This window comes from Ammospiza caudacuta, chromosome 15 (genome assembly GCF_027887145.1).
Source record: "Ammospiza caudacuta isolate bAmmCau1 chromosome 15, bAmmCau1.pri, whole genome shotgun sequence".
NCBI lineage: Eukaryota > Metazoa > Chordata > Aves > Passeriformes > Passerellidae > Ammospiza > Ammospiza caudacuta.
In genome coordinates, this window is record NC_080607.1 from 16,948,847 (window position 1) to 16,970,375 (window position 21,529).

Consider the following 21,529-nt stretch of genomic DNA (forward strand, 5'->3'; position numbering starts at 1 on the left):
CAAACAAGGGCTTTTAATAGGTCTTTTATTTTCTCTTCGTGCAGTTCCCTGGCAGTAACCTGCCATTAACTCCAGCATTTATTTAGAGTATTAATATTTTTATATGTGGGGACCTCAACACTGGGAGGCCAAGGGGTTTGATCAGGGTCACCCAAGAAATACGTGTTAAAGCTGGGATTTTTTCTGAACGCTGAGCTGACCTCTAGGCTTGGCAGAGAGGGAACATCTTGTTTGTCTGGTTCAGTTAAAAGGGGACAGGGAAAGCAGAAAATCAAGGCTCTGTGGAAGGAAGCATGTATTTAATTTGTGCTGTTTCCTGTGGGCAATCCGCGCAGGCCTGGGATGGATCTGCGTTCAGGAGCGTGAGGATGCTGCGTGCGGAACACACGGAGGCAAAGGAAATAAAGGAAATCTGACGGGCTGCTTCACCTCCGCGGGTTCCAGCGGCGCTGGGAGGTGGAAGCTGCCCTGCAGACCCTGTGCTGGGGAGGAAGGGCAGGGCAGGGTGTGCCGTGCCGTGCCGTGCTGGGCTGTGCTGTGCGTGCCCCCTCCCCGGCAGCGGTGCGGGCGCTGCAGCTGGGGCTGCCCCGCAGCGCCTCTGTGCCCGCCTTGTGTGAGCAGCCCCAGTGTGCCGGAGCACAATGCTCCCTTCACTCCCCGGCAGACTGGAGGTCTAGACGCTCTCCCTGCCTTTTGTTGCCAGGGTCACAGGTTAGGGAGCGTTCCCAGCTCCTTTTTCCCTGCGCCGATCGGGGATCGCTGCCCGCACGGGGAGCTGCGCCGGGGCGCCCCTCCGGAGGCGGTCACCCCGCTACCCAAACACACTCAGACTTCAAATTATTGTGGCAGCTCCCAGAGAGAAATGTGCTTTTGAAAGGCAGCCGGGATCACCCCCACTCCAGCTCTTGCCGGCACAGATGCTCAGCTGACACCAGCTAAATAGAAACCTTTTAGCTCTTGCCAGTAAGTCTGGAGCAAACTGCCAAAAAGCATCGAGGACCAAGACACAAAACCAAGTCAGGCCCCAGCAAAGTACTTGCAAAGGAAGGATGGAACTGATGTGTTCTGTCTCTTGATCTTTGGCACATGAGGTGCTTCAGTCTCGGGGTTGTTGGTTTTTTTTTCTAAATACAATGGTGGCATTTTAAAGGTTTTCAGATAAAAAGTAATTCCCCTAGCAACAAAGGGAAGGTTTTTCCCTTAGTGCAGGCTTTTTTAAGCATTTCTGAAATTTTCCTTCCCCCTTAAAGACAAGTTTGGCTGAAGGAGACATTTTTAGTGGCTTTTAGACATATTTAGAGATGGAACTTGAACCTGTGATGTTTCCCCTGCCCCAGCCCACCCCTGTCAGCCTTGCCCTGGCTGCAGCCCCTTGTCTGGAGAAGGGAGGTGCACAGGAGGAAATGGTTTGATAAAGAAGTTAGGAACAACTTTTTTCTTCTTCCTGGCAAGAAGACATAACAAAAAAATTGGTAGGTTCATGCTTTTTAATATTGAATTAAAATCTATTAAATAGTCACAGGGAGCCAAAACCTGAAATTGCTGTTAGGCATTGCTGTTGGTGAAGTGAAATGCTTCTGGATCTGGCTCACTTCTGCATTTTGTGTGTGTGTTTGTATCATGTGTGAAGAATGAGTCTATGAAGCTCAGATAGAGGTTTTAAATAGCAATAATGCTGGCAGCTCTTTCTCCCTGAATCCAGGGCTATTATGTGTCTGGCTCTTGCCAACAGGAATTGCAGAGGAAGTTCATGTGAACTCCCTGGCTGATGTGACAGCTGCACAGCCATGGTGGGTTCAAAGCCCAGGCACTGTTGAGCAGAAGTGGTGACTTTTCTGGTGTTTCTTATTTTCAGAGGGTGAGGATGGCCCATGGGAGCCTGTTTCCCACCCCAGTCCTGGCACAGACAGGGATGGGCACATTGAGCAGTGATGGCCCAGCTTCTTCCCCAAAGCTTTATCCATGGTCCACATGCACTCTCAGGGGGATGTCACTGATTTGTGCTGCCTGGGGGACATGAGGGGGATACAGACCATCCCACCAGCAGTGGTGGCGACCACAGAGCCCCCAGACCTGCCCCTGTGGGAGTCCTGATGCACCTGTGTGCAATGGGAGCAGTTTGGGGCTGATTCCTCTGCAAACCCGCAGTGCAGCGAATGGTGCTGCTCGAACGGGGCGTGGGGGGAAATAATGGTAAATTAAACTCTGTAAGGGAAGAAAAGCATCCAGCCCCATTCTTTACTGCTCATTTTGGTAATTTCTTCCAGATAACCTACACATCTGTGTCAGTGCAATTAAAGCAGAAATTCTGTCTAATGAACAGTTGTAGCCCTTGGGCTATTGCGGAATGAACAATGAAGTTGGAAACAGTCTTATTAAAATAATAATTAAGAAACAAGGGTTGGGAGACAGAGGGAGGTGCAGGTGAGGTGGTGGTGGGATGTCACAGGGTGAGGAGCAGAGAGGAGCTGGATTCAGGCTGGTTCTGGACTGCCAGGGGTGGCTCCCACCGTGACCCTGCCCTGTGGAAGGGACTGGGCAGTCAATTGGAGCCAGGGCTGGGCACAGGGCTGTGCCAGGGGCACTTGGCTGTGCCATGTCCCAGCACAGCAGGCTCAGGCCAGTCTTGCCCTGGGGTGGAAGTGTTGGCCTGCAGTGGCTGTGGCCTGGTCCTGTCACGGCAGCGTTTCCCCTCCTGTTCAGCAGATCAGTGATTTTGCCTGTGTATTTTATTTTGAGGTTTTTTGGTTCTTCAACAATTGATAAAGCTCAGAGAGGAAGGAGAGTGTTTCTTGTGTTAGACAGGATTATATTTTGTTTTGTTTTTTTTTCCAGAAAACCATCCTTTCTCTGTAAAAAACCCAACACTCTGAACACCCACATAGTTTGCTTTAACTTTCTTTTCTTTTTTGCATTCTTGAGGACTTGGACTGAGCAGGCTCAGCTGTGTCCGTGATAGGGACTGGCCAGTTTTTTTCATGTGATACAGTTTATTCTTTTGTTTCTAAGTAAATAAAAACAAAAAATTCCTTTTCAGTGTTGTTAACCCTTGGGGTTGTAATACTGTTTCTCCAGGAGTCATCATTTTATGCCAGTAAATCAGTTAAAACTTGGAGCTGGCTTTTTCAAACTTAATACACTCCTATTTAGAAATGCATGCGCTGCAGAAAGCCACTGACATCTCAGATTAATAAAATAAATTAAAAAAAAAAAAAGCAAATGCCATAAAAAAGAGGCCAGACAAATCCCACTGGAATGATACATTGGAATGATTTTAGTGGGATTTATATCTATGAGCTGTGGGGGTTTTGTGGTTTTTTTTTTCCTTTTGAAATGGTTGTGAACCAGAGTGATTACTTATCATTTTCATTTTAACTCCATCTGACAAATCGTTTTAGATGGAGAAAGCAATACTGCGTCTTTAAATGGCCACTCTGTCAGCGCATCTTGCAGGGCTTTAAATGCCCTTTGTTATCGCAGTCTAGACAGGACGCAGGCGGAATATTTGATATGTTATAAGGCAGAGATGTGACAAGGTTGAATTAATTTACTGGCTTATTTAAAGCTGAATTTCAAAACATTTTTCCTTACAAACTTTTTTTTTTTTTCTCTCTCTCTATCCTATATTTTTTTTTCCAAGTTCGTGCAGTATGTTTCAACTGTTTAGACTGGGAGAGGAGACATTGGCTTACTGCAGCCTGCAGTACTTTAATTGCCCTTTTTATGACTGTCTAGACATCATGCAGATGCATGTTTGTGGTGAGAAGACATTTCCCCCTCTGGTTATACGATAGTCTGAAACCTTTACATTGCCTATCTCCTTACCCCCTCTGCCTCGGAATGCGCTTTGCTCCCTCCATCCCTGAAAATCACTTTTTCCCTCAGTTTTATTTTTTTGAAGGACGCTTCTGCCCCCGTTTTCCTGCTCTTTTCCTCATGCTGGTGCGCAGACGGAGGTGCAGGAGGGGATGGCTCTGGGTGTCCGGGGGTGTCCCCGCAGCCCTGTCCCCGCAGAGCGACCACATCGGCGGGGCTTTCAATGGGTGCGGAGTTTTAGTTATGCAAATCGATGCATTAATTAACCCCGTTGCTATAGCTACCGCTTTATTGTTAAACGCAGTGAAAAGGGGACAGGCTGTGTCCGTGGATAATCCTCCCGTCGGTGCTGTGCCCTCTCCCGCCCCGGTGCGGGGCAGCTGCCGCCCGCAGCCCGCAGCCCGGCGGGCAGGTGGCGGGGCCGGCGTGGGCCGGCCGGGGCTCCGCCGCCTCCCCGGAGCCCTTTGTGGGCGCTGTCCCGCGGGTCGGCTCTCCGCAGCCCCTCTGCCCCGTGGATCTGGGGATGGGACAGGGGAGCGGGACAATGTGGCGGCAGGAGGGATGCAGATGGGCCGGGATGGGGATGCTCAGGGAGGGCAGGGATCCCCGGGATGGGGATGCTCGGGGAGGGCAGGGATCCCCGGGATGGGGATGGGGATGCTCGGGGATGGCAGGGATCCCCGGGATCGGGATGCTCAGGGGTGGCAGAGCACCCCAGGATGGGGATGGGGATGCTCAGGGATGGCAGGGATCCCCGGGATCGGGATGCTCGGGGATGGCAGAGCACCCCAGGATGGGGATGGGGATGCTCAGGGAGGGCAGGGATCCCCGGGATGGGGATGCTCGGGGAGGGCAGAGATCCCCGGGATGGGGATGGGGATGCTCGGGGAGGGCAGGGATCCCTGGGATGGGGATGCTCGGGGATGGCAGGGATCCCCGGGATGGGGATGGGGATGCTCGGGGAGGGCAGGGATCCCTGGGATGGGGATGCTCAGGGAAGAGGCAAAGCACCCCAGGATGGGGGTAGGGATGCTTGGGGAAAGGGGCAGAGCACCCAGGGATGGGGATGGGGATGCTTGGGGGAAGAGGCAGAGCACCCTGGGATGGGGATGCCTGGGAAGGACAGGGATCCCTAGGTTGGGGATGCTCGGGGATGCAGAGCACCCTGGGATGGGGATTTGGTTTCTTGGGGATTGCAGGGAACTCCAGGATGAGGATGTTCAGGAAGGGCAGGTGAGCCCAGCCCTGTTCTTGGCCCCAAACCCCATCTGTGCCTGGCCTTTCTCTTTGTGTGTGCCCTAAAACCTGCACATGCAGAACCCCCCAGTGAAACAGACTTCCCAGCAGATCTGGTGTGGGAGATAAAACCTTTCTCAGGCTGTTGCTGCAGCTGAGGTGGAAGTAAATTTATTACCTTTAATTTTGTCAGATTTGGGGCAGTTGTACTCACCTCCCCCATTCACTCTGCTGTGTGTGTATATATATATATATATATATATATATATATATATATATATATATATAAATACAATTTTTTTTTTCACATCTCTGTGAGAGTGTGCACATGCATTCGCTCCCGTCTGGTGGTAGCGACCAGTTCAGACCAGTTCAAGAACTGAACTTGAATCCTGCAGTGACCAGACACAGTGTGCCTTGTCTGGGCATTTGCATGCATTTTGCATATTTTCTCCCTGCAATGCATAATTTTGCCTGTAACTTAAGATTGTCCTTGTTCCCTGGGAGTAACTTGCCTTGTGAAAGGTCACTCCTCTGGCGAGCGGGAGCTGCAGAGTGGCACAGATGATAACTGGGTGCTTGGGAAGAGGCAGGGCAGGGAGTGTTTCCCGTTTTTTGGCCCTGGACCGTGCTGAGGAAATCCGGTCGCAGTTGCAGCCCTGTCGTGACCCGTGTGGCTTTGGCCAGCTTGCTCAATCTGGGTTTCAACACCCGTCTGCGAGCCAGGGCAGCCCCTGTGGCACTGCTGCCCGGGGCTGCGTGTCCTGGAGCCCCTGGGGGAGCTGCAGCCTCGGGACAGGGGCACGGCAGGGTCCCAAAACCGTTCCCAAATGTCAGAGGGCTCCTTGGGGACGTGCTGGTTGATAAGGGAGGTGGTGTGAGGGAGCTGTGCTGGCATGGAGTAGAAATGCTGGAGGAGCACACGTTACCCAGCTGCAATTTGGGGTGTTTTGTGGCTTTTCTGCACCTCAGTTGTGTCCCTGAGCGGGGTGCTAGGTGTGAGTTGATGGGTGTCCTGCTTGTGGCAGCGAGGCACAGGCACCTGCTGCTGTCTCTGTCTCACTTGAGGTGCCCCTGCAGGAGCACTGGTCCCACAGGACTTGCTGGGCGCTGTGACAGGGGTTGGGTGGCACTGGGGCACCTGGAACTGCTCTGGGCTCTGACAGGGTCATGGCTGGGCACCGTAACAGGGGTTGGGTGGCACTGGGGCACCTGGAGCTGCTCTGGGCTCTGACAGGGTCATGGCTGAGCACGCTGGGAATTGACCAGTGGATGGTTTCGACAAGAATAAGTGAAATGGAAACTTTATAGTGGACAGCCAGGGTGGAGAGATGCCTGGTGAAACGTGGTGTCTCCAGCATTTGTTCAGCAGGCAGAGGCTGTGGTTGATGGTGATGGCATCCACAAACCCCCATCTGCACACCCCCGTGCTGTCCCCGCTGTGTCACACACAGAGCAGGACAGCCTGTGCCATCTCCCTGCCCTGTTGCTCCTTTCTGTGTGCGCAGCAAGTGCAGCCTGCTGGCTCCTCGTGACCTGCAGCATTCAAGGCTCCCTGTTGTGCTGGTCTGGGTGGCAAATGCATCCCCCATTCCTGGGTGTCCCCGTGGCAGCAGGAGGAGGGAGCAGCTCCGTGATGCAGCGCAGGGGATGCAGCTGAGGGAGGCTGCAGGTGCCCTGTCAGCACCAGGCATCCCTTGCAGAGGGAGACAGGGCTGGGAGGAAGCTGGAATCAGGAACCCAATCCCTGTAATTGCCATTTGCTTTCTGGAGAGGGGGCAAAGCCCTCCCTGCGTGGAGCACTTGCTCTCCTTGGAGCGTCCGCGTCTGGCAATTTGTCTGTCGAAACAGATGTGGGCAGCGACAAACATCTATTTCTATAACTAGAAACAAATTTGGTAATTGCCTCTTTCAACAGGACTTGCTCAAGCAGGAAATGAAATTCCTAAATGGCAGTTAGCAAAAGTATTTATAGCTAAGTTCATAAATGAGATGTGCTTTCCTTTGTCATGAATTTCTGCTGGGTGGAAGGAAAAAAAAAACCTCTACAGTAGCAAGCCACATATTGATCAGGAGTGTTTCCAGGGTATACCAAAATACTTATTTATTAATGTGTTTATTTTTACTGGCTGTTAGAAATACCCCTGACAAACAAAACCTGTTTGGTCTTTCAGGGTCAGCTGGTGGGGTTTGATCCGGATATTGTGTGCTGTGTTTTTTCACTCATTATTTGGTAGATTTTTTTTTTCTGATTCAGGCTATTTATGACTGCAGATGGTAAAATCTTGTTCTTGTGTCCCTCTCTCTTGGTGCTCTTTTTCAAAGGGATGGGTGATGTTGTGCCCTCCCCTCTGCCCAAACACCATCCAGGCCTGATGCTGTTGTGCTTCCTCTTGGGAAGCAGGAGGTGTTTTGGATCTGCTCAGCTTGGTGGGGGCCATGAGCCCTGCTCAACCTTTTCTAGTAAGCAAGCAAATTTACCTGTCTTTTAAGTGCAAAATCAAAATGACTTTATTCTTTTAATCCAGTTCAGCTGTTCTCACCCTGGGAGTAACTTCAAAAGCCATGTACTGCTTGCAGTCATCTCGGTAGGCTGGGATCAGCCTGACTGTGTGTGAAATACCTCATCTAAAAACCCTGGAAAAGGGGAGGGTGAGAGAAGTAGGCAGAGAAAAGAGAGAAGGGGTTGGCATATGCAAGATTTCAGAGAGCTGGTGTATCCCAAAGAACCTTGTTAGTTCTCACTGCTCTGAGGGAGCTGTTTCATGTCTCCAGGAGTTTCTCTAAACAAGTGTCCGGCTGACAGGTCTCTGCTCAGAGCCCAGAGCTCTGTCCTGGCTGACAGAGCTGCTGACCCCAGCTCTCACATTTGCCATTTCCCTGAAAAAGCTGAGTTCTGCCATGCTGATCCTGCCTCTGTGGCCCTTGGATGTTTGTCCCACTCCCTGCAGCTGCCCCCAAGCTGGGTGAGCTTGGCAAGGTCACCTTCTGGAAACAGGCCCAGTGATGCAGCCAGGACAGTTGCTGTGGTTTTTAAGCACCAAAAAATGTTCTGAGGCCCAAGCAGTCTGATATTTCTGTGACTATTAAGCATGAAATAAGGCTGTTTCCTTTAAAACAAACAAAAATGGGGGTGGGAGGATAAGGCCACCATTTGCCAGTGACTCAGAGGATGTGATGCTTGACTACCTGGGTGACATCTGAAAAAAAAGAACTATATTAAACACAGTTACAGCCCAAAGCTTGGCACTATGAACAGGACTTCTTGAGGCTCTATCTCCTTTTTTTCCAGCAATGTTTTTATTTCAACTGACTCCTTTTCTGAGTCTCCCTTGCTCCCTGCCCTCCTGCCCCATCTCAGCCTGTCCTCACAGGCTTGCAGGGCATCATTTCTGCTCACTGCATCAGGATTGACTGTGCTGAATCAATGAAGTTTAGCTGTTAACTGTACTGATGATGCATGAAACAGGCCCAAAATTATCTATTCCCTGCTGTCCTGCCTGTTGTCACAGGCCTGATCCTGCTTCCTTTGCTGTTGCTGCAGCTTCAAGGTGCTGCCAGTCAGTGCCAGCAGCAGCACTGTCAATGTTGAGATCATATTCTGGATCTTCCCCTGCTCCCTGGTAAACAAACACAATTGTTGACAATCTGATGGGCCCTTCTCTCTGGTTTTATGGGGGTATTAGAAGACAAATGTAGCAGATGCTAATACAAAAATAGTGCAGTAATGACTTTGCCTGCTCTGATTGTTTCTGAGATGACCCAGCAGATGAGCAAGGGTGAGTAATCTGCCATCTGAAGTTCTTTGTTCTTTCATCTCTGCTGTCCACAGCCTCTGAAAGGGAGAACACTCTTTAATGAGTGTATATGCGTGTGTGTAAAAATGTGTAAGAGTGTGTGAGAGAGTTTGTAAGAGAGAGTGTGTAAGAAAGTGAGTGTGTTAAGAGTGTGAGGTTTTTTTCAACTTTTTTCCTTAGGAGTTATGGCTAGTGCAGCTACATTTCTTCATCTTAGCTGTTATCTCCTGAGTAATTTCACTTTTTCTTGTCACTTCTTACACGATACACAATTCCAGTACCTACAGAAATTGTAATTGAAGCTCAGGGATGACTGGTTTGACCTGCAGATGTGTGTTATACGTGGCTGAAAGCACAGGTCATCTTGGCTGGGACCTTGCCTCTAAGCTGTTCTGTCCACCTGTAAATGATAGCTGGAGTGTCTGGAATGATTGCAGCCAAATACAGGTTTTGGGGTTTTTTTTCCTCCTTTATACTTGTGGTGGTTTGGAGAGTTTGTCTTCTGCAGAGGTACTCTGTGTGGAAGGAAGGGCATTAATAAAGTTTATAGGAAGCATTTTATGAACTGAAATGTAGCTGTAAAAGGCAAGGCAATGCATTTAAAGTGTAACCCAGCCTCACCTCCCCTGCAGCTGTAAGGGTGCTCCCAGCATCACCATTGACTCAAATCACTCTCTGTCCTTGTAAATGTATTAATTAATTTGTACCTGTGGGTACCAGTATTTTGTGGGTGCCAGTGTTCTGTTTGTAAGGACTCGGGGAAGCTCCCAGGTGCTCCTTCCTGCAGCATCTCCTGTGGAGCTGTGAGCAGGGTCTGCAGCATGCCAGCCCTCAGTGAGGGACCCACACATAAATCCAGAAATCTGAGACACTCCAGAGCTTCATGGTCCTGGTGACTGGGCAGCAGGGTGGCCAGTGTGACCGTGTTCACAGGGGTGTGAGGACGAGGGAGGAGACGAGGATCTGACTCCATGTTTCAGAAGGCTTGATTTATTATTTTATCATATATATTATATTAAAACGATACTAAAAGAATAGAAGAAAGAATTTCATCAGAAGGCTAGCTAAGAATAGAAAAAGAAAGAATGAATAACAAAGGTTTGTGTCTCGGACACTGCGATTGGCCATTAATTAGGAACAACCACATGAGACCAATCCCAGATGCACCTGCTGCATTCCACAGCAGCAGATAATCAATGTTTACATTTTGCTCCTGAGGCCTCTCAGCTTCTCAGGAGGAAAAATCCCAAGGAAAGGATTTTCCATAAAAGATGTCTGTGACAGGGCAGCAAGGGCATGAGCTTCCTGTAAATACAGGGGAGTGGAGTGCGCAGGCTGTGGAAGCGCAGAGTGCCCATCACTCATTCATACATCTCCACAGCCCCCTTGTCCGAGGCCATGCGTGGCTTGAAGTGGCAAGTGAGCAGTGAAGATGAGGAATGGGAGGTGACAAGCGCTCTCCTTGGTCACGAACAGCCCGTTTTGGGGTGCTGAGGGGAAGTGCTGACTTGCAGAAGGGGGGCACGCACGGCGCCCGGCTCCCGGAGCTGCCGCGTCAGGACGGAAAACACGGAAAAGCAGGTTGTGTCACTTCAATGTGATGTCTGAACCTGTTAGTTTGAAACGTATTCTGGAATGAAAATTATGCAAAATTAAATTAGTGTGACCTTGCTTTGCATTTGGAGGCGGAATATGCCCATCTTGTAAAGCCTAGTGCATTTATAACACTTCCCTTGGGGAAAATTACAGAGAGAAATGGAATGAGGTCTCTTCTAATTGAAAAGTGACAATGATTAGGAAGCCAAATACAAAATGTGTTGAGTATTTTTTTTCTTGTTTTGTTGTGTGTGTGTTTTTAAGAATACCAGTAGAATTATAAATTATGTGCTTTGCAGTTTGGCTTGTTTTTCATTCCCCAAAGGCTTTTTATTAGCATAGCAGCTGAATTGCACTTGTATAATAGCATATTAACTCAAACTTTGGGTTTTTAATGATCTTTCTTCATTAGTTTGACTGAGCTGCTTGGATAAAAATCTTACTGAGCATATCCAGCTTTCCAGTGTGTTTGGTTTGTTTTCCCTTCTGCAGAAAAGAAGCCCATGAAGACAAGTTAAAACAGAGGGAGAGCTGGCAGAAACTTTGGTGCCTCGAGTGGATATGAGTCTCTTGAAACATGAAAAGCACAAATTGAGTGTGTGTGTGTAGGGGGGGTGGTTTGTTTGGTTTGACTTTTATTTTATTTTTTCTAAAGGCCAGATTGGGCAACCTGAGTGTTCTTGGGATTAAAGCAGGATGGGTTTGCTCCTGGGCATGGAAAGGCTGGGCTGCTGCTCAGAGCCTGGGCTTGGAGTAGGGATGGGGCAGGAGGAGCATCCCAGCTGGAAAGCAGCATCCCCTTTGTTCTGGTGATCATTCTGTGGCACCTCTGCCTGTAATCCCCAGTTACAGCAGTCCCAGGGCACTGAGCATGGATGAGACACTGGTGTGTTGTCCCAGATGCTGATGGAATTCCCATCCTTTCTTCTGCTTCAGGCTCTGCTGGTTCTGTGTCTGTGTGTGCAGGAATTCTGGTTTAGGTCATTTGTAAGTGGCACATCTTGTGTGTTCCTTCCTGGGAAGGAATTTCCTGGGCCAAAGCTTCACCTGTGTCACTGAAGCACCAGGAGCAATTTAGCAAGGTTTGGTTCATTTAAGGCATCTCTTGTCCTAGGAAAGGAACTTTCCTTTATTACTACTTTGGCCTTGTTTTTCTTTAGAAATATAACCCCTTTTAACAGAAAAGGAAGTTTTCCATCACCAGCTTCATTTGTACTTTTTCTTGTGTTTTCTTACCATGGCCAAAGCACATGCTGCATTTTGAGGCTGAAGTGACTCATCTTCTTAAAAACATTTAGGGTTTTTTTTTTTTTTTTGCTTACTTTTGTCTTTTCCATAATGATTTGTGCAAGAGATGGGCCCTGTTCCAGCCAGTTCCTCCAGCACAGGGGCAGCTTTTGGGTCCCACAGATGAGCTGTGCTGCTTTGGGGCTGGATCAAATTTATGGGAATGTGGTTTTCTTCCATGCTGTTCCTCTCACAGTGGCACTGGGCAACTTGTTGGGGTTGATGTGAAAGACCCAGAGCTTATCTAGCATTTTTAAGGCAAAACTCCTGTACAATGTTTGGCTTTTAATCCCTCTCTTCCCACCCTGTGTGCAACCTTCCAGAGGAGAGGCGGCTGCGTTTTAGGGGTGCTGGAAGGATCTGGGCTCAAAGTCCCTCATCCATCCAGCTCCAAGTGCCAGATAAGGCTCCTGCTTTCAAGGCATAATTCTGCTTTCTGCAGGCAGTGGGCAGAGCTGGTGGAGCATTTTGGGCAGTGGCAGAAATAGCTGCTGTTTAGCAGAAAGAGCTCCAAGGTAACTGGCAGCGCTCACCACCTGGACTGTTTTCTTGACATTTATTTGCTTTTACTGGCACTCAAATGCCACCTGTCAGGAGAAAACTTTCCATTAAAAAAAAAGAAAAAAAACAACAAAAAACCTAATAAATTTGCCTGACTTAGCAGAAGCCACCCCAGCTGGTATGAGTGAGTGGTGCCCTTTGAGGTCTGATGGGCCTTGCTGTGTGTCTGTAGATATATATGTGTGTGTCTCTATAGATTAAATATAGATGGCAGCATCCATGATAGCTTAGGGCATGGCTTTCCCAAACTGGATTTTATAGCTGTCGCTGCTGAGAAGCAAACAAGCTGTAAATCCCCAGGATGACTGAATTTTGCTGTCTGGCCCCTCCTTTGTGCTGGGCACTGGAGTTGCTGCTGCCCAGTCCTGGGCACTGCTGGCCTGAAGGGGAATGGGGGGAGTGACTGAGCAGTTTGGGAATGGCATGTACTCCCTGGGCGCCAAATTCATGGAAATAATGACCCAGCACAATGTTTGCCTCCAGTGCTCAATTTTCCTAAGCCTCAGAGAGGTGTGAGGAATTATTTCCTTAGGAAATTTAAGGAGCGACTCCTCGCTGCCTCCTGCCAAGTGTCTGCAGAGTTAACAGGATAGTCTGTTGTTTGCTTGTTGTGTTTGTTTGGAGGGGTTTTGGCAGTTTTCCTTTCTGCCAGTTGAAGCCACTCAAGCTGCCACTGTCAGCTGGCCGAGCCCTGAGCTGTCTGGAGCTGTGGGATGTGGCCCCGTGGCAGAGCATGGCACCCATCTGGCGTCTCACCCCAAGGCAGGAGCTCTGCCCCCCTGCTTCTGCTTCCTTTGGTGGGTGGGCAGCCTCGGAAATGGGGGCTGCTGTGCTGGGCTGTCCCCTGGGCCACCCCTGTCTGACCCTGGGACAGAGGGCATGTGTGATGTGCAGGGATGGGCCAAGGAGGGCTCAGTCCTGTCCTCCCCAGAGGAAGGAGTAGTGGTGATGGGAAGAGAACTGCAGACATTTAGCTTGCATTTAGCTGAACTGTGCCATTAGGATGAATTCTGTTGGTTCATGGCTCTGCAGCCCCAAGAGAGGCATGTGAGGCACTGGGATGCTCCTGGCTTTGTGACACCCAGGAGATCTTTGGGAAGTCCAGTCTGTGCTGCAGCCAGGACACTCTGCAGTGTAGATCGTCTGCAAAGATCTCTCCTGGAGACTCTTCTGTGACACTGAAAAAGTGAATGAATGAGGTTTTTGTGGGCTCAGGGCACGCAGAGCCCACGTGTGAAGCTGTGGCAGGAAGGGTGCAGCGCTGTCAGTGTTGTCTCAGCCACTTCAGTTGTTGTTGTGCTCATTGCCTGCTGCTGTTCCTGATGGCTCAAATCTCTCTGTCTCTCTTGCAGCGGAGCTGGAGTTTGTACAGATAATCATAATCGTGGTGGTGATGATGGTGATGGTGGTGGTGATCACGTGCCTGCTGAACCACTACAAGCTCTCTGCGCGCTCCTTCATCAGCCGGCACAGCCAGGGCAGGCGGCGCGACGAGAACCTCTCCTCAGTAAGTCACACCCTGCTCTCCAGCCACACAGGCCAGGTTGTGTTTGCCCTTGGCATCATCTGTCTCTGTTTTGGGGGTGAAGGGGCATTTTTGGGGTGCCTCTGGCTCTTTAGGGTGCTGTGTGTATGGACAGCCATAGCCTCTGCCTTTGCCTTGAGCTTTGCAATTTGGATTTTACATTAGTGAAGTGACTGCACACTGTTCTTGGCATGTCCTGCTCCTGAAACCACCACCCCCAGCTGGTTCATCTGCCTTGGTTTAGCAGTCCCAAACTACCCAGTCCTTTGGCTCCAGTTAGTCTCAAGTGTCTGTATAAAAACTTCCTGCCTGCCCTGCAGAGAGCAGGAAATCCTGAGTAGCATTAATTTGCTCCAGTTTTCACCAGTGCTGCTGGCATCTCTGTGGTGGAAGGGGCAGAAATAATTTGTCAGCCAGACCAGCAGAGATCTCTCCAAGGGGATGTGCAAGAGGCTCTCTTAACCCAGGCTCCCAGCTCCATAAAAGCCTGAGGAGAAATGTGTGAATTGTACCTCTGACAGGGATTTGAGGGGAAGCCTCAGCAGCCTCAAGGCAGATGTTGGTTCATGCAGTTTCCTCAAATGTAGTGGCTCAGAGAGACTTAGAAGGATGTATAGAGAAAAGACATCACATTTTCTTGGAGGGGAGCATGTACTGTTCACTGCTGCTTCCATGGCTTTGTCTTCAGTGCAGGGATGTCTTGTACAGATATTCTCTTTCTTAGCATTCACCCTGAAGAGTCTTAGAACCCTTTAAATGGGGCTCCCTCAAGGTCGCTGCTGCCTGCCCCCTCCTCTGCAGGCTGGACACACCACTGGTGCTGTGTGCTGCTCTGTGTGGGGCTGTGCCCCCTGAATCAAATCTATACTTGCTGCAGGAAAAAGATCAAATACAGAGATTGCTCGGGGTTTTTTTCTTCTATTTTTCCATTTTCTTTCCTCTATTATTTTTTTTGAGAGGGGTATCTAAGATGTTTCACTAAGCCATCCTTCAGTGCAGTTGCAGGCTGCCCAGGGCTGTCCCTCGTAGCTGCTGTTTTGTCACACACCACACACAGAAGTCCCTTCTTGGTCCCTTCTTGGCTGCTTTTTGAGGGGGATGCCCCGTGGGAAGGAGAGCTGTGCCAACCCCAGCCCCATTAACCCTTTGTTGTGTGGGCTGTGAGCACTGGGCTGTGATCCCAGCTCAGGATCTGTCCTGCTGCAGTGGGATGGGAGTGCTGGGAATGCCTGATCCCACGGGATGCTGATCCCACGTTAAAGCAGCTGGTGTGAGGGTGGAGATGGCTCAGGCACCTCCTGCTTTGGGGCTCAGAGCCCAGCTCCCCACACACATCCCAGCTCCACCCGGAAATCTTGTGTTCCTCTTACGGTCCCGTGCACCCACTGCCAGCAGCAGCAGGGTGTGGGCATCCGAGCACATGAGTTATTAAAAATAGCAGAAACGTTGTTTGCCCATTTTCACATTCTTTCACTGTATTATCATGTCCAGAATGTTTTACCTGCACCATGCCAAATGTGTTGTTTTGCATTTTCAAAGTTCAGCTCAAGCCCTCTGTATTTTAATACAGTCATTTCTGTGTTCTTAAGTGGCCTGTTTTTTATTTTCTTTAAAAAGAGTTCAGAAGGCTAACATAGAAAGAAAAGAGAAAATCACGTGGAGATTGACCAAAAATTTCAGATTAAATAAAAAATTGACTCTTTAAAAAACAATTCCTTTTCCCCCTTTATTGTCTTTTTCTTTTAAATTTTACCAAGCCAAAATTGCCAGGCATTTTTTTGGCTCAACTCTGTTACTTATTCAGCCTTCAGACACATCAGTGATTAAATGGCTTTCCAGCAGTGTCTGACCTCTGTGCATCTGCTCAACCCCAGTGAGGATGTGGAGTCTTCCAAACATTTTTTGGAGCTAAGGAGAGATATAAGAATGTATAATTTGGGTTTTTTTTTTTTTTTTTTCCCATCTTTATGGTTGTTCCCCATCTCCTGCCCTGTCCATGCTGTGTGTGCAGCACTGGTGGAGTGGGAAGCTCCTTACAGGGGATCCAGCATAATAAACACCTGAAAGGCAGCACCTTTCAGTGTCTGTCAGTGGAAAACAGTCTGAAGGAGGGCTGGAGCCTGGCAGGCAGAGGCCACGCTGGGCTGGATGCTGCTTGATGCAATCCATTGAACTTGCACTGAACTTTTTAAATCCCAAACTTCATTTTGGTGTCGTGACCGCAGACGGGCACCGGAGCTGCATTCGCGCTTTTCATCTGCTGAAATATTAAAGCAGTTCATCCCATGGTCAGGGTGCTGCTGGGGCTGCTGGAGTTGTCCTTTTTTGTTGCTGCAGCTCAAAAATTACAGCTGAAGGAGAAATTAATTTCCCTAAAGGGTTTTTTAATGCGGCTCTCACTGGCAAGCAGTTTTTGTATTGCTTCATGCGTTTCTCCATCACCGTTCTTGCTGTACTTAAACTGTTGTCTCCTCATGACAAGCACCTTTGATTTTCCAGAACTAAAAATATATAAGAAATGTTTCTAATAACTTTTTTCCTTTTAGAATGGCACTTTCTCTGCACCTTTGTGACAGTGGTATCCCACTCCCCCAAGAAGCAGTACCTTTGTGTCCCCCAAAATAGAAAATGAGTCTTCCTGAAGGCTCAGAGACTTAATCTGCACCATGCAGCTTTACAGAGAAAATTCTCTGACATCACTAAAGCAAGTAGTTCTAAAAAAAGTTGAAGATTGATGTCTAAAAAGACATTTTAAAGTAATTTTAGGTTCTGCAGCAAGTCCTGCAATTCTTGTGGAGGCTTTTACAGCTGTTTTGCTCCCAAGACAGCAGAATCTCACCTTTCATTTCAGAAACCTGTGGCTTTCTAGGCTGTTCATTGTTGAGATGGATTCAAGTCCTAAATATTCTGAAAATCAGAGGTGGGTGAGGAGAGGCTGAGGATCTGCTCCTGCAGTTTTGCTTGGCTCAGTGGGGCTGTGAAGCCATCCCAGGCCAAAGTAAAGGCTAAAAGCAGGGATGTATCCTGTCCTGAAGCTTTGCCCTCCTCTGACTACTGATTTTCCAGCACTTTTAATCTTGCTATGGAGTTTTTAGGGGAGCTGAGCTGCTCCCCAGATGGGTTCATGGTAGTGTGTGAGGCAGGGGTTGGTTTTGGGGAGCACTGGGTGCCTGTGGTGGATCACCCATGGGCACAGGAGTCCTGGGAGAGGTGGTTAATAATGGCTACAGAACATGGGTCTCCTGTCTGCCCCTCCTCTCTCTGCTCATCCCATTTAATGCTCTTTCTGCTACTCTTGCATCCACGTGTTGCCCAGGGCATCATTCCTGGACCTCATCTGTACAAACAGATGACTGTGTGTGAGCCAGAGCTTTGATTCCAGACACACGGGCAGGATCTTGGTGAGGCTGTGGCTGCCTGGGCACCCGGGGTAGGGCATGTTTGGGGTGGAGCAGCCCTGCCCGTCCCAGCCCTGCCCATGCCCTGCCCCAGCTGAGCCTGGCAGGGCTGGGAAGCACCAGGAATCTCAGCAGCCACCCTCGTGGGAGCTGGCTGACATCACTCCCGGGAAAGGGGGGAGCAGATGGGATATTGCCATGGCGCTGCCCACTGCCAAGTTAAATATAAAACATCTAGCAGAAGGCAGCGGGGTACTCGCTGCTCAGGAAGTCTGCCACGGGGGCACGGCAAAGTAAACACAATTTTGGGAGTGCTTCCCGCTCCTGCCCACTGCTGTGGTGTCCTTTGGGATGAGGTGACAGGCTGGCAGCGCCTGTGGTGGCTCTGGAAATCCTCCCCGGGCCCTTTGGTGTCAGTTGGAGGTGAGGATTTGTCCTGTGGCACATGCAGTTCCTCTTGGATCATTTGGCTGCTGGGGGAGATCGACTGCAGACTCTCCCTGCAGGCAAGAAATCCGTGTAAAATGGACCAGACTAAACAGCCCATGCCTGTGTAAACAATTGCATGGTGGAGTGCCGAGGTCTGCAGTGAAACAGGGCTGTCCTGCTCAGGAAGGGCCATGGGGGCTGCAGCTCAGCCAGCACATTGCCCAGCTGTGGCCAGGGAGCTGCTGGCATTGTGACATTCACCTCTGCTCCTGAAGGTGCTCCTCAAAACCCCTTGGAGAAGGGGGAAGGCTCTGGGCAGTCTCATTTCCATTTAAATCACTGTTTTCCTTGCACTGGCACCAGCCCTGCCTCGAGGTTTGTGTGCAGAGCTCAGCTTCAAAACCCAGAACCTGATGGATTCTCTCTTTACCTGATACCACGTCCTATGCCAAAGGAGAAAATACATTCCAGCATTGGGGAAAAATGAGAAAACATGAGGGTGGGGGATATAATGGGTGATTTCTCTGGAGATTTTAATGTGGTGCTGGTGCTGTGTTTGGGGCAGGTGGAGAAATAGGAGCTCTCATAGGAGGAAGGTGTGTGGTTTCCTCAGACCAGCCTCTCAGTGCAACACTTAAAGGGAAAAAAGGGGTTTCTTTTTCCCTTGGCATTTTTTTTTTCCACTGGTGCTAAATACTTCTGCCTGTGCCTGGCTTACTAGTGCCAGAACTGGAGATTCACCTGCAAGGAGCTGGGAAGTTCCAAGTTATAATTACAAGCCTTCTGGCTGTTTTCCTCCAGCTCTGCCTGCCAGAGGGATGTTGCTATATGTGAATATTAGCAATATTTAAATATTGCAGTTCCTAAGGCAAAAAAGTCTGGGTTGAACTGTGCGTGCTCAGAGTATCACCAGCAGATGGGAGGAACCTTTGTTTGTTTGTTTTGATCATGAATTGTAAACTAGTCTCAGAGTTTGGGGGAAATTGTGGCTTCACCCTGCCTGGGGTTGTTGGCACTGAGGTTTGGATCTCAGGATCAGGGCGATGCTTGCAGTGTAAGAAAGCCTCTGCACTGCATTCCCTCAGTCTATTTAAGTCAAGGACCACTTACTCTTTGGGAAAAAATACTCTGAAACCATCCTGTTGCTACAGAGTTTTTTTCTTTTTGTTTTTTTTAGCCAAATCAAAATTAGTCTTAACATTTGGTTATTCACTTATTATCTTTATTTTCCCATGATGTCCGTGGTTGTGAGCATCAGAATGTGGGTGTGAGGGGTTTTTTTTTGGTTTGGTTTTTTTCCTTGGTTTGTTTTTTTTTTTTTTTTTTTAATCTTGTCATTATTTCATGGAGCATTTTTTGATGTCTTGTGAATCACCCACGGCTCATGGATCACAAATTGAAAAATACTCCTCTGGCATGTTTGAACCAGGGAAAGAACCCTGCTGGGGGTGGCAGGGGGGAAGTCTGCACATGGGAGAGGGCTGTTTGGTAGTGCTGTTCTCATCATTCATTCTGCAAACCATCCATTAGATGGAGATGGAGATGCAAGGGGAGGGAAGTTTTGCTTGGAAGAGGTGTTTTCAGTGGCCATGTGGTGACACTGGAGCAGGTACCCACACCGTACTCAGCTCACACAATCGTAGTTGGAGATGCTGGTTGGAGTTTGTGAGGCAGGGCAGGAACACGCTGTTGGCAGTGTCTTCTCTAGGTGACTCCTGTTGGCAGCAGGAGCTTACACCCCTGGCATCACTCACCCACACGATGCCCAGCACACACGATGGTAGTTGGAGATGCTGGTTGGGGTTGGTGCAGGAGGGCAGGAACGTGTTGGTGGCAGTGTCCTCCAGGTGACACCTGGAACAGGCTGTTGGCAGCAGGATCTTACACCCCTGGCATCACTCATCTTGGCCTCTCTCTCCTTTCCCACGCAGGAGGGAAGCCTGTGGCCTTCGGAAAGCACCGTGTCGGGGCCCGGCATAAGCGAGGTGAGAGCGCTGCCCGTCCCGCTGTCCCGCTGTGCCCCAGCACCTCCCGCCTCTCACCCCTCTCCTCTCCTCTCCTGTCCCTTCCAGCAGCAGATCTACACCCCGCGGCCCAGCGAGCGCCTGGCAGTGCCCTCCTTCCTGCAGAGGGACCGCTTCAACCGGTTCCAGCCCACGTACCCGTACCTGCAGCACGAGATCGACCTGCCGCCCACCATCTCGCTGTCGGACGGCGAGGAGCCGCCGCCCTACCAGGGACCCTGCACGCTGCAGCTGCGCGACCCCGAGCAGCAGATGGAGCTCAACAGGGAGTCCGTGCGCGCGCCCCCAAACAGAACCATCTTCGACAGTGACTTGATAGATAACTCCGTGTTCGGGGGGCCGTGCCCCCCCAGCAGTAACTCTGGCATCAGCGCCACCTGCTACGGCAGCAGCGGCAGGATGGAGGGGCCGCCGCCGACCTACAGCGAGGTGATCGGCCACTACCCCGGCTCCACCTTCTACCAGCACCAGCAAAACAACAGCGGCGTGCCCCCCATCTTGGAGGGCAGCAGACTCCATCCCTCACAGATCAATGGCCTTGAGAGCACAACGACGACGACGACGACGACGGCGTGGAACAAAGAGAAAGAGAAACAAAAAGGGCACCCCTTTTAAAAAAAAAAAAAAAAACGAAAAAAAAAGGAAAAGTGAAAAAAAAAAAGGCAAGAAAGTAAATGAAACACTCTGCACTTCTCGTTAAAAGAAAAAGGAGAGAGAGAGAGTTGAGGAAGATGGGCAAGAAAAAAAAAAAGAAGCCCTTCCCCATCTCTCCGTGTATAAATATTTACTTGTTATGTCTGGTCTGAATGCACAAGCCTACCAAGCTTGCAAAAACATTTCTTTATTGAGCTGTGTCTAGACGTTTAAAAAGGAAAAAAAAATTCAACTGTAGTCTTTTTTTTTTGTTTGTTTCTAGTTGGGCTGTGTGTGAATGCTTTTTTTTTTGTTTTGTTTGATTATTTCACTTATCTTTAAAAACAAAATATTTGCACAAAAACCATTTTGTTTAAAGATCTGCAATATAAATATATAAATATATATTAAAAATAAGAGAAAGTGTATGTGTAAGGAGCAGGAGTATTTTTGTATTAGAAGAGGCCTATTCAAAAAAAAAAGTTGTTTTCTGAACTAGAAGAAAAATGGCAATTTTTTGAGTGCCAACTCAAAAAGCATGTATTACATTGTAAAAAAACAAAAAACAAAAAAAATCAAAAGCAGGGGTTTAGAGTTATTTATATAAATGTTGAAATTTTGCACTATTTTTTAATATAAATATGTCAGTGCTTGTGTTGGTCAAAGCCTCTATCATGTCTACCATGAACCTGTTAAGGGATCTATGTGGAAGTGAAGAACAAAGTAGCTGGAAGGGGAGGAGGATCGCTGGAGTGGAGATGCCAGCCCTGGGAGGAGCGGTGAGCGAGACTGCAGCTTATGCAAATCCTTAATTTCCAGAGTCCCTGCGCGTGGCCGCCGACAGCCACGGCTTTTATACATTCCCTACAAAGCAAGAGGAGTTGGTGTGTGTCTGTCTGTCATCCGGTAGGATTATTGGAGTAACAAGGTAAAATGAAAACTCCCTGCTTCCCGCAGTCAGGAATGACTGAAGCAGGCAAAAATTACTTGATTTTTTTTTCTTTTTTTTTTTTTTTTTTTTTTTTTTTTTTTTTTTTTTTTTTTTTTTTGGACAACCTCTAACTTTTTGGAGGGGAGGGTGGTGGGGTTGAGAATAAACTTCTGTGTCTGAAGGAACAAAAGTGTTTTTTGGTTTATTTCTTTCCATGTTCAACTGAAGGGCCCTGCTGGAGCCGAAGCGGTGGTTGTGGAAGTTGATGTGAGGAACTGGTTTACGCACCCACTGGC

The 21,529-nt window shown here is 49.0% G+C and overlaps 1 protein-coding gene across 4 annotated transcripts in view; it reads left to right on the forward strand.

Moving 5' to 3' along the window:
• PMEPA1 (prostate transmembrane protein, androgen induced 1) overlaps positions 1 to 21,283 on the forward strand; it is a 40,237-nt gene extending 18,954 nt beyond the window's left edge. For 2 of the 4 annotated variants that reach the window (XM_058814775.1, XM_058814772.1), the window contains 3 exons: positions 13,646 to 13,800; positions 19,577 to 19,630; positions 19,718 to 21,283. In XM_058814775.1, coding sequence (XP_058670758.1) covers positions 13,646 to 13,800; positions 19,577 to 19,630; positions 19,718 to 20,284 — 776 coding nt within the window. In that variant the 3' untranslated portion in view covers positions 20,285 to 21,283. The remainder of the gene's footprint in view (positions 1 to 13,645; positions 13,801 to 19,576; positions 19,631 to 19,717) is intronic. The other 2 variants (XM_058814773.1, XM_058814774.1) reach the window with 1 other exon arrangement.
• Positions 21,284 to 21,529: the final 246 nt, after the last annotated feature.